This window comes from Poeciliopsis prolifica, unplaced genomic scaffold (assembly GCF_027474105.1).
Source record: "Poeciliopsis prolifica strain line A6 unplaced genomic scaffold, Auburn_PproV2 SCAFFOLD035, whole genome shotgun sequence".
Taxonomy (NCBI): domain Eukaryota; kingdom Metazoa; phylum Chordata; class Actinopteri; order Cyprinodontiformes; family Poeciliidae; genus Poeciliopsis; species Poeciliopsis prolifica.
This window is the reverse complement of record NW_026562410.1, coordinates 946,974-959,709: the sequence shown is the minus strand read 5'-3', so window position 1 is coordinate 959,709 and position 12,736 is coordinate 946,974. Positions and strand designations below refer to the sequence as shown.

At 38.9% G+C, this 12,736-nt stretch overlaps 1 protein-coding gene across 1 annotated transcript in view; it reads left to right on the top strand.

Annotated features, from left to right (window-relative positions):
- Nucleotides 1–12,736, top strand: part of pcsk5a (proprotein convertase subtilisin/kexin type 5a) — a 33,051-nt gene that overhangs the window by 16,113 nt on the left and 4,202 nt on the right. The window contains exons 25-34 of the mRNA XM_055052519.1: nt 11–53; nt 224–366; nt 3,011–3,211; nt 3,816–3,899; nt 3,985–4,183; nt 5,803–6,017; nt 6,328–6,570; nt 8,131–8,367; nt 8,440–8,611; nt 9,094–9,311. Of these exons, the coding sequence (XP_054908494.1) occupies nt 11–53; nt 224–366; nt 3,011–3,211; nt 3,816–3,899; nt 3,985–4,183; nt 5,803–6,017; nt 6,328–6,570; nt 8,131–8,367; nt 8,440–8,611; nt 9,094–9,311 (1,755 nt within the window). The remainder of the gene's footprint in view (nt 1–10; nt 54–223; nt 367–3,010; nt 3,212–3,815; nt 3,900–3,984; nt 4,184–5,802; nt 6,018–6,327; nt 6,571–8,130; nt 8,368–8,439; nt 8,612–9,093; nt 9,312–12,736) is intronic.

The following is a 12,736-nucleotide window of genomic DNA, read 5'->3' as shown; positions in this document are numbered from 1 at the left end:
CTTTCAACAGATAACCCCAGGCACTGTCTGTCCTGCATTGAGGGCTTTTACAAGTAAGGCAGTGTGCCTCGCTGTTGCTGCGTGCGATCTCACCTCTGTTCTTTAGTCCACCTTTCATTTCGCCTCTTTACCTGACCGAAAAAGGCTTATTTTCGGCCATGAGAGCTGAGTGGGTTTCTATGTTCTCATGACTGCATGTATTGACTGTTGCTTTTAATATCAGCTTTCAGGATGGCTGCTATAAAAACTGCCCAGCAAAGACATACAGCGTGGAGGAGGAGATGACCTGCGCTCCATGTGAAGACAACTGCATGAGCTGCGATGAACATGAGTGCTACTGGTGTGAGACGGACCTTCTATTATCAGGTAAGGCTTATAATAGAAAAGATGTTGAATAATACCAGGCCTTGCCATGAGAAAAAGTATGTTGGAAAAAAAAAAAACATCTCATTCCCACTCCTAAGTATGAGAATTAACCTTTGCAGCTATGGGCTTACCTATTAGTTGTGAGTGTAGGATTGTAATCTTTATGCATTATGAGATTTAAAAAACCAAATAAAAAAAAATCTGGTGGCTTCAAGAAGAAGACTGAAACCAGTGGCCATCATTGGGTTTGTTTCATTAAATATTGACCTACGACTTTCACCCAAATCAACAAAAAACAGGTTCACCAGACAAAAATCCAATATTTGGCCATGGCAGCCCAGCACGATTGTTTATACCATATGCAGAGGTGCACAGAGGATTTATGTGTAGTTACAAATATTTAAATAAAGCACAGCAGACTGCAAGGAAGGGAGTAACAATGTTATCAAAAATAGATACACTCTTTCCCTACTTATAGATTTTCATCATGGTGGCAAAATGAATGTCAAAGAAAGACTGCTGGATATGTATCTTAAGTGTTTTATAAGGTATACTCTTTCTACAAATGCGCAATTATGCCCACAGTAAGACTATATGTAAAATAAAAAGTTCCTTTTCAAAGTGGTATCTTGAATTTCACAAAATTCACTTTGCTGGTTTTACTTTGCTACCAATGATAAATCATCCATTTCATTAAATCACACTGAACTACAGGCTAATATTATTGTGCACAATAAATTTTGTAATAAATTACTAAATTGAGCATCTTTGGCTACAGTTTCCCCAAATACTATTTAGGAACCACTTTGGCTTGTCTCTGGCTGAAAGATGTTACATAAATAAAGTTGCCTTTCATGAAGCTGTATCTCTGATCCTTATCATTTTCAAATTGGGTCAATCCTGTTTCCTATCCATTTTAACTTTCTCCTTATATTTTCTGTTTTCTATAATTGTGACACACATCCCAAAACATCTTGATCAGGCTGTCATCATTCCACTGTCGTTTCTGTGTCTTTCTGGGTGTGTGTTCAAAATTAGTTCATTGTTGCACTTTTTTCATAATCTTAATCTGAAGTTCTCATGGCTCAGGTTTACTTCACTCTTTACTGTTGGTATTTAATTTATTATTTACATTTTGTTGACGCGTCATGTCACGAATAACAGCAATAATTAGCATTCTATGAATTCTTGCCTGGAAGCTTTGTGTCTTCCTGGGCAAGGAAACTAAATGAGATGTTTTGTGAGTAGAATTTCACATCAAGGAAGAGCGCTTTGTCCTCTGTGGTATCTTTGCTATATGATGAGGGCGGAGTGGGACATTTCTGGAACACGGACAAAAAAAAAAGTTTGGAGATGTAATTAACATTTCAAATGCCCTCAGAGCTGCTGGAAGAATTTCACAAGGACTGCAGAGTGAAAATGAAATTGATATATATATATATCTTTAAAACCACTGGGTGACTTACAATTTCCTGTTTATTAAAAATATATATATATCATGCTGTTGAACCATGAGTCCTCGTCAGAATATGATGCATTTTAAAGCACTGAAGGTCATCACCATTCTAAATGAATGAGATGCTTCAATTCCATTGTGGAGAAAAGTTCCCTGGTTTTATTTATTTATCGATATATAAGTCTTTCCTCTCTTATTTGTATATATTTTCTTATCTAAACTTGATGTTGTGCTTTGGAAGATTAGCAGACACTTTCATCACACATATAAATGTATTTGACAATAATTAACAAAACAGAAAAAATAAATATTGTTGTTCAAACAAATGCATCTCTGCATTGCAGTGTTGAAAATGGAATTAGACTGTTAAATGCAATTTCAATGTCTTTTAAATTAGATATTAATATCATAGTTGTTCAGGTCTACCAATCATTGTGTTTAGTTTGGGGTTTTTTTGAAGAAGAATGTTTCTTCTTTGCAATTTTTTTTTTTACATTTCATTGAATACAAATCCAAACATTTTTTTGATTTGTTGTGAAAATTGTGTAGTTTTTTTTTTCTTCCAGTCCACAATTACTTTCTGTTTTCCATCCATCCAACAGTAGGGGTGCTGGTGCCTATCTCAGTCGAACGTTTCAGGCAAGAGGTGGGGTTCACCCTGGACAGGGCAACACAGAGACAGACAGGACAAACAACCTTGGACACACACTCATACCTATGGAGAATTTAGAGAGACCAATCAACCTGACAGTCACGAGGAAGCCAGAGAACCCGGAGAGAACCCACCAGGCACAGGGACAACATGCAAACTCTGTGCAGAAAGACCTCCGGCCAGGAATTGAGTCCAGGACCTTCTTGCTGCAAGGCAACAGTGCCACCAACTGCACCACTGTGCAGCCCATACTTTCTACTTTGCATTGCCAATTCCCAACTAAACTTTCTATTTTCCATTTTTATTGAAATTTATGAATAAAATATCATAAATTTCAATTATGTAAAGATTTAGTACTTGTGCTTAGCACCCTCAATTTTGTAAAATCCTTAATTCAGTGTTTTTGGTTTGTTTTGTTTTTTTGTTTTTGACTGGAAGCCTCCAACAAATCCAGCATTTGAATTTTTTTTTTTTGGGGATGAGTTACATCCATCTCTTGTCTCACAAAGTACAATCTTCTCATCCTCTCTTGCCAGAGGGGAAGTGTGTTTCAGTGTGCCCCGACGGTTCCTACGGCAATGAAGACCTTAACGAGTGTGAAGAGTGTCACCCGGACTGCGCCACGTGTAGCGGCCCGGAGAACGAAGACTGCCTCTCATGTGAAGAGGGGAGGACGCTTGCAAACGGGGAGTGCGTGCCGGAACGCGAGATCTGTCCCATTAAGACCTTTCTCAACGGTGAGACTAATAACTTACATTCCGCTAATCCGACTGTCTGCTCTTAATGAAGCAGGGATTTGGCCACTTTCAGAGGGGCAGGAATGAAATAGTGGAGGGTAATTGGTCTGTGTGCCACCGTCCCTGAATCCTGTACCACTGTACGGACTCGGAACAGAACAAATGTCAAACAGATAGACTTTATAATAATTGACTGTATATGCTGCACATTTTGTTCCCTCCATGGAGAACTTTGAAACAACAAGAAAATTAGTGTGAGGCGGGTACTTTTAATTATAAGAGCTTTAATAACTTTGACAAAACTGAACAGTTAACTTATAGGTTGAAAATGCAGTTCTGATACAAAAAGTTTACTTACACTGACCATGGCAATGAATAGCTTCTTATTTTATTTCATTTATTTTATATAAATGTGACAATCTGCTATTTCATGCCTAAATTGTCTTTGCTTTGCAGTTTTCTTTCTGTTGACTATCATTTTGCTAAAGCCACATTAAGTTACTATGCCGATGCTGGATCAGGACTCGGCTTCCTCTTGTTTTCTAACAAAAAGTCACTTCATCACGAGTGTACCGCCATAATCCCTGCTTTGTTTTCCCTTCAGATTATGGGGTTTGTGAAGACTGTCACACATCCTGTGAATTCTGTTCCGGACCAGAGAAAAACCAGTGCACAAAATGTGGGAAAGGTCTGTCAATCACCTCTTAAAGCCGCGTCCGCAGGTTTATATTTTAACTGTTGCGACAGGTTACATGAAGTCCGTTTTGCTGCAGGGAGATTTCTGACCATGCAGCAGACATGTGTGTCAAAGTGTTCTGCGGGTTTCTTCGCCAGCCAACTCAGCGGCGTGTGTGAGGCCTGCCCTCAGGGCTGCTCGCTGTGCGTCGACGCTCGGCGCTGCAGCCGCTGTCAGAGCTCACGCAGGGCTCCGTTGTTCCTGCAGAACGGACAGTGTGTTGCAGAGTGTGTCAGGTCAGGAATATGACCAATATTTAATTCACATATGTGCAGGCATATTTGTTGTCATTTTTTTCTCCTATTTTATTTTCATCGGTCATTAAACTGAGATATTCCCAGGCATGGACGTAGTTCCCAGCGATCCATTAACTCTGACAGGTCTATATTAGACATGTAGCTCTTGTCATATTCAAATTCTACCAAATTTTTAATACACAGTCAGGCTCGTATTTGTCTGGATAAATTATTAGTTGTCTTCTTCATTGGAGAGCTGTGGGAGTAAATGGTGCAGGTCCATTTGCGTGTTTAGCCCAGGAGCACTTAAGACAGATTCTTTGATCTTTTCAAATGCAATAGAAGTCAAATTGTATAATAAATGAAACCAAAACACAACAATTTATGGGTGTAGTTTCATTCTCCTCAACACATGTTATTTCCCAGGTGTTTTCATTGAGTTAAGGATGATGCTGAAAAGATATAATTTTGCTGATGCAGGAGAATAAACACAGTCAGAATATAAATTGTCTTTTAGAAGTACACAAATGCATTTCTGTCTCGTTATTGTGACAGACTTCATTGACTTTTATCGAGCTTTCACACCAATGCATAAACAAGGAAAACTGTGATGTGGAAGCAGAATGATAAACAGTTTGCAACATTTTTTATTTGTTTTTTTCAAGAAAAAAAAGTGTGTAACACATTTGTTTTCAATCCCCTTTATTCCAATACATCTAAAAAAGTCCAGTACATTCAATTACTTTCAGCAGTTACCTAATTTACTTAAAGATCCAGCTGTTGTGTGAATTAATCAGAGGCTTTTTTTAGAGAACATTAGTGAAGAAATGGTATTATAAAGACAAAAGAACAGAGAAGCAAATTTGCAGAGAAGTTAAAAGCAGAATTGTGTCATAATGCAACATCCAATTCTTTAAACGTCTCAAGGTGTCATGTGGCAAACGAACCAAGACACAAAAGGGGAGATCAGTAACTATAGAAATAGCCAAGAGTTTCATGGTTTTTCTGGAAAACATGTAAAGATCTAGACTGCAGATTTCTTTGATCAGATTTGTTTCTGACATACCAAATCTTTGTGGTCTGGTGCCCAGAGGAAAGTCGTGGTTGACCATGTTCATCAAGACAGAAACCCTAAATGTACAGCAAAGAACACAGCAGAATGATTTGAATCAACATATATACATTCATGTGCTAGAATAGTTCAGACTTGAATCCAGCTGAGAATCTGTCGCAGCTTAAATATTACCGTTCACAGACAGTCTGTTAAACTGATCTGACCAAGCTTTAGGTATTTCCCCAAAACAATCCAAAAAACATGAGCAAAATGTACATTTCTAGATCCGCAAAACTGGTAGAGACAAACGCCACAAGACTTGCAAAAAGAAAAAGATGGTCCTAAAAAGTACTGACTCAGGGAGGCTGCATTTTGAGAACATTTTGGAAAACAATGTATCATCCTTTTTATTTCAAAGAGATGCACTCTTTCGTGGGCCTGTTACATAAAATTTCAATATACTCTGTGTTCTTCTCCAAAGTACATAATAAAAATCAATGTGATCTTTATTGTTTATTTAGGTTTTTCACTGTCAGCCCACTGACGTCTGTCTAAATCTCTGCAGGGGTTATTCTGCAGGCCAGCTGTGTCTCAACTGTGTGCCTGGTTGTGCGTCCTGTGAGAAAAATGCCACTTACTGCCTGACCTGCGACGAGCCTCTCCTCCTGCATGATCACCAGTGTGTGGAAGAGTGTCCTCCATTACACATTGTCCAGGGCAAGGAGTGCCGTCGCTGCCCACCCGCCTGTCAGGACTGTGACCCCCTTGGACAATGCACAGGTTTGGAAACATGACATTAATTTGTAGGAACTCCTTTTTAACTGTAGCTTTTATGGGGCTAGACAGTAAAGTTTCAGATTTTGTTCATCATAAGTTTTATTATTGTTTTTGGACCATTTTTTATCTCATAAAATCCAAATGTACAGATGTCCTTTTTTCATCTTACTCCCCAAATATAAGGGATGTGACAGATGATGATGTTTCTTCTACTTGCTGTCCCTCTTTAAAAAATCTAAGACACTGTTCTTCGTTTCACAGACATGTAATTTTTGCTCCCGGATTTATTTGGAAAGTCGTTCTCTTTTTGCAGCCTGCGAGGAGTATCACTTTCTCCATGAAGGCCAATGTGTGCCGGAGTGTCCTGAGAGGTTTTTTGAGGACGACGAAACAGGGGAGTGTCTGCGTTGTCACGCCGACTGTGCTCTCTGTGACGGAGCCGACAGCAACGACTGCGATGCCTGCGTCGACCCGGCGGCCGTCCTGCACAACGGGGCCTGTCTGGCACCTTGCCCCTCAGACACGTACAGGAATGCAGCTACAGGAGAGTGCATAGGTAAGTCAATGCAAAACATTGTGACATACATTTGTGCAAAAGGCTTTTTAGAGGACTTCGAATGGATAAATTTGCAGGAAAATCTCCTCGTCTAATTAACATTTAGCTGCAACTCAAAGTATGCCAAAGCCATTTGTCATCTCTGAAACTGAGTTTTCTGTCCTGAAGAGCACCCTTCATGCATATCCTCAATTATATTCTCTACTTTGCCTGAGTGTGTTTCTCTACGATGGCTCAGACTAAAATAGCAGCCCTTTTCCGACGGTTAACAGGCAGCTGTCAAACGTTGGAACTGCATAGTGATACCATTGACAGTTCCCTGGAGGAAGACACACTGCTCTGGCTTTGTTTTTGGTTGTTTATTTTTTGTTTTGTTTTGGGGGGGGTTTTTCTCCAAAAAACACAGAGAATGATGTATGCCTGAAAGGAAAAAAATGTAGGCAATGCTTACTTCAGTTGCTACTGAAAGGAGCTGCCAGTAAGAAGACATTCTACTGGCATTCTGTTATTAAAGGGGAAAGCATGGCTGTGCTGTGAAACTGTTATGATACAGAATATGTTGCACGCAAATGGTATTTTTAAACCACGACCAGTAAAAATTGTCAGGTGAATTGTGTAGTAAATAAGTATGCACTTTCCTTGGAAAACTATTCGTTAAACCTTTTCAAATCACAAACTCCATTTTAATTTACAGAGAGTTTATGTGAATGAACTTGTTTTCTTTCAGGATTGATCTGTGTTTACCCTGAGCCTTCTACTTTTCCTGTCACTGGTAAAAAAAAACTACCTACATGATGCTGTAATCACCATGTTTTACTGTGGGATTGTGTGCTTAGAGTGACAGTTTGTTGCTAGTTTCTTCTTGTCTCTACTATCTTTAGGTTGTCAGCCAGTGTATTGGAAAAGTACCGCACTCTTTTTAAATTTGAACAAAATTTTGGAGATATTGTTTTAAAACCTGCATCTGTTTATAATGTCTCCACAACTTTATCCCTTAAATGTCTGGAGTGTTACTTAGACTTCATAATACTGTTCATTCATTAATATCCAGCAATGCATCTTTGAAGGCTTAACGCCATTGTATTCATCTTAAGATCAAATCACGCATTGACATCAGAAGGCTATTTGTTTCACAGGATTTTACTTAGACATATCATAGTAAAGCAGGTGTGAATCGTTCAGGTTATATTTTTTATATAATATATTTCTGAACTGCAAGTGATGTCTTTTGCTTCAAGTTCACAATTCTGCACTGCTTTTTGTTGGTTTGCAGCAAAGGTGGAGGTCGGCCCATATGTTATTGGTGCGCCATATATCCATCTGGGTTTTAATTCCACACCTGTTATTAAAAAAACTATAGTATCACAAAATCCTTTTAGAAAATCCCAGTGAAAAACATTGAACTTTGTATTTATAAGGTGACAGAATTCTGAAAACTTTTGAATATTTAATTCTGATTGTAAATTCCCTTTATATAGAAGGCTTTACATACCCTGTCGCAGTTACCATATGGACCGATAACTTCCTTTGATTGAGTAATTATTATTTTCATGTTCTCAGACTGTGACGCATCATGCCTCACATGTTTTGGGCCCCACATGGGTTCCTGCTCCAGCTGCAGGACGGGTCAAAGGCTGGAGAGCCACAACCGCTGTGTCCCATTGGCCAACAAGTGTTCGCCTCACCAGTACGCAGACGAGGACGGGAAATGCCATCTCTGCCACAAATACTGCTACAGATGCTCGGGTCCAGACAAAACCCACTGCTTGAGCTGTAATCAGGGACACCTCCTGCTCGGTGAGTCCGGTTTGATTTGATTTCATTCTGAGGTCTAGTGCTTCTGAAATATGTGTATGTCTGTTGGTGCAGATGGCGCCTGTGTGGACGAATGCCCAACAGGCTACTATGAGGAGGAGTCGAAATGCGAGCCATGCCATGCTTCCTGTCAGTCCTGTGTCGGAAAGCAGAGCCACCAGTGCCTCACCTGCAAAGCCCACCTGTTCCGAGAGGCCAAAGAGTGTGTGGAGACGTGTCAGCACGGGTAGCTGAACCTGCTCACTGTCATGCTCATTCATTAGCGTCGTCCTTAATAAATGATCAGCCCGGACGCAAAATGTCATTGTGGACTCCAAAAGATCACCAGATAGGTTTCTAAAATGCATTCTAATTTAGTTTGGGATTAAAATTCTCCTTTATGAGGCTCAGTGCAGTAACTGAGAGGGACAAATTAATGTGGCGGAAAATTGATGTGCAGTTAAATACCCAAGTGAAAGCAAACAAGATACAGAGGCTACATGCCATCAGAGATGCGCGCGGACGATGCTACGCCCCTCATCAATGACTTGAGGATTTTCATTATGACTGCATACCCTCTGTTATTTGTTTTTCTTGTCATATCTTGGTTGTGCTGGATGAGTCTAACTATATGTGAGGCTGTGAAAGGGAATTTCCCGTGGGAAAGCTCTAACCTCATCTCACTTAATTGAATCTAATCTATCATAACTTTCGCCATCTGTCCTCCAGTCACTATGGAAACCCTGTCTCAAGGATTTGTGAGAAGTGCGACCCGAGTTGCAGCGAGTGCATCGAGGGCGGCGATGACGGCTGCCAGAGCTGTGCTCCGGGCCTCGTCTACCTGCAAAAAGAAGGCCGCTGCCTGCCGTCATGTCCTCTGGGTCACCATCACGACCCTGCACACAAGACCTGCGAACCCTGCCACGCTGGCTGCAGAACATGCTCAGGTACATGCATCTACTTTAAAGTTTATTTAATAATAACACAAAAATGATGATATTATATAACCTTATGTAATTATATAACCTTATGTTATATAATATCATTCTCACTGGCCTCCAAATGGGAAATTGGTAATTTAGTTAAGTCCCACATGTTAAGGGCGTCTTATTAGGTCATACTAATGTAAACCAAAACCTAATCTGTTTGATTGGTATGCAGCACTTTTTAATTTTCCTACTCTATGTCATAGTAAATAATGATATAGTGGAACAATACATTCATTAATGATAACACATCTGGCCAAATCTATTATCTTTTACACTTCTGCCACCGACTTTAACTTCTGAAATCAGGACGCTCTTGTTATTATAACAACTATTTCATTACATTTATAGTAAAAAACGGATATAAATATGCCATATACAGATGAACCTCAAATGTTCTGAGTTGTGCATGCTAATTTGTTGAAGTATTTTCATTTTTACAGCGTTCCCACGGTCAAGAATTCATGTACAAAATAGATCTTGTCTAAACAATCCATTCATTCATTCATTCATTCATTCATTCATTCATCCATCCACCCACCTACAATTTGAATTTGGGAAAGTGTGTTGTCCTTAAGCAAAAGTTAGAAAAAAAAAATCTCTTCTGAAAAACACCATTTACACATTCTCGTGACCAATTTTTAAGAGAGGCTTTTCTGTAGTAATTAAAATACCTTTTTGGGCCTAGGAGTTAATGGACATTGGCATTCAGAACTCCGGCTGAATCAAACAGATAAAAAAACTCAGTAAAGAAGAAAAAACACGACATGTTTTTTTTTCCTAAGCATTAAAACTAAACTTTGTACATAAGCTGACAGAAGAATTGCTGTCAGACTAAAGCCAATTATAACTAGTGGAGGCATAAATTAACCTCCCCGACTTTTAGTTTAGGGAGACCAAAAAAAGGGAGTCAATTTTTACTTCCTCGAACCTCAAAACTATTCAGTTTTTATAAAACAGATTGGTCAGCAAATGGTTTTATCCATAGAGCTAATATAATTCAACCATGGGCAAAAATGGCTCTTAAAGTTTCAGATTAAGCAAAAAGAGCTGAACTGAAAGCACAAAAGAACAAAAATTGGCATTAGAGCATAAAGATATGGGGAAAAAAATTAGGTCAAAGTCTCTCCTCTTGTGTTTCTCACTCTAGTTACTCTGCTTCGCTGTCTGCACTCACACTTCATCTGACTTCCTCTGTTTTAAATGGTCATCCCTCCTGGTGATCAAAAAGGAGACGAAATCATACTCGGTATATTCTTTGACAATTTGTAGACAGCTCATCTACCAACTTTCAGAGATGCACATGTGCTTCACAGCTGGAGGTTTTGAGCTGAAGATGCTGCACAGCAGGAAGCAGGAAGGATGAAAAAAAAAAGAGAAAAAAATTTGTTGTGGAAACATTCTTTCAACTCCATTTAAAAGAAAAAGAGAATTGGCCATATATTATCATCTGATAATCAGCTTTGCTTAGTCAGGAAAAAGAGGCTACCAGGTTTTAATTTTTAATTTAACTTCGAGTCACTGTAAATTGTCTGCAGATTCGTTTTTACATTCACATATTGATAGACTCGGCAGTCTTCTAAAGACATTTGATTAAGTCCTGAAAGATGTGCCGGAAAAAGTATTTCTGCAAAAGTTTCTAAGTAAGGATCTAAACTTGACCAAATTCTTCCTTTTGTGGTTACCTCGAAGGTAATCTGCAAGAAGAAGCACAACAAACTCAAAATCTACAACAAGATCTAAGATCCTCTGTTACAATCTGAGCAGTTGTACCTTTTGACTTGTACTTAGGGTTTCTGACTTTTAATATAATTGTATCTATCTGAGAAAAATACAAGCCCTAAAAGCCTACTATTAAAACATATGTTTCTTTCTGTCTTTATCTTATGTGTGGTCACATTTACAGCGTTTACCCATTTTCAGCCCTTGACTGTCATCTCACACTGCGACTTGTCCATCTGCACCGGTTCCCCATCAACTTCTGAGTACAATTTAAGATCGTAGTTGTCATTGAAAAGGGCTTCCAGTGCTCATGTCCCTAAGGCAATGTGACCAAGGCCTGCTGGTTGTGCCGAGACTGAAAATTAAAGGCGACGCAACCTTCTCAGCAGTCGCCCCAGGACTCTGGAAATGTCTCCCCCTTTAGCTTGAGGCAACTGGATTCTATCGAGCATTTAAAAAGCGACTAAAATGCATATTTTTATGATTTCTTTACATTAAATACTATGTGTACATAGTTTGTTTTTTTAAAGGGTTTTTAGTGTTTAGTTTGTTGTGATCTACATTGTCAAAGAAGCAATAAAAATAACATTTTACTTACTCTTTGCTTACTTTTTCCCTCAGCTCCTCTTCCTGTCACAGTTCCCTTAATTAGATCCACTAATCACTCCCACTGGCATTAAGGCCTCCTGATCTGTCCGTTCCTCACCTGATTTAAAATGGAATATATAAGATTTATTACATCTAGTACATCATTTTTTAAATCTTTCCTTTTTGTTAAAACATTATGTACGCATATTTACATAAATCCTTTGAAAGCCTTTCAAGGCTCGGGTTAAAAGGCCAGAGATGGCTGGAAAATTCCCACAGAAAATGTGTAGCTCTTCCCTCACCAAGTTTTCCAAGGGGATGATATCCACTTCAACATTGGTCTGGGTGTACTTAGAAGAGGTGAACATCAAACTAGATAATGTAAGCTTACAGCAAGAAAATGTATAAAATAAACTTTTTTACTATGAATGGGTCATAGATTGCACACACCCACAGAAAATACAATGATTTACAAAAATGAAAGAAGTTGGTTTTTGCACATTTTCCTGTGAAACTGAGCTTGCACCACTTTGGAATATTACAAATGATCCAGAAAATAGGCAGCGAATTACTTAAACAATTATACCCCTGACAGTTGAAGTGAATCATAATGATTGCACAAAGGCATCTGTCAAAAAGTGAGCAACATTAGGAGCAGTTCAGTTCCTAATCATAATGCGATAGCATCAGCAAAATAGTCTGCATAACTGGCATGCTAATTGCTAACTGTCAGCAAATCCTCGGAGCGCTAAGGCTTGTGGTATGACTCAAACTAAAAGAGATCCAAGGTGAAACAAACTCAGTGTATAATAGTAAATTTCTTCCTGGCCTTTCTAGTCTGATAAGATTTGCTCCTATACAAACTGTGCATCTAATATGAGGAAGGCAGGATTGACAAGCCGACTGGCCTAAAGGATACTCTGTAGTAAAAGGAAAGATTTACTGTGATCTCACCCTTTGAAAAGTGCTCAAACACTAACTGTAGAGTTTTGGGATTTCATGAAACCATCATATAGTAGTACATTTGTGAAACAAGAAAAATTACATTTATTCTTTTCCTAAATAAATTTAGCTTC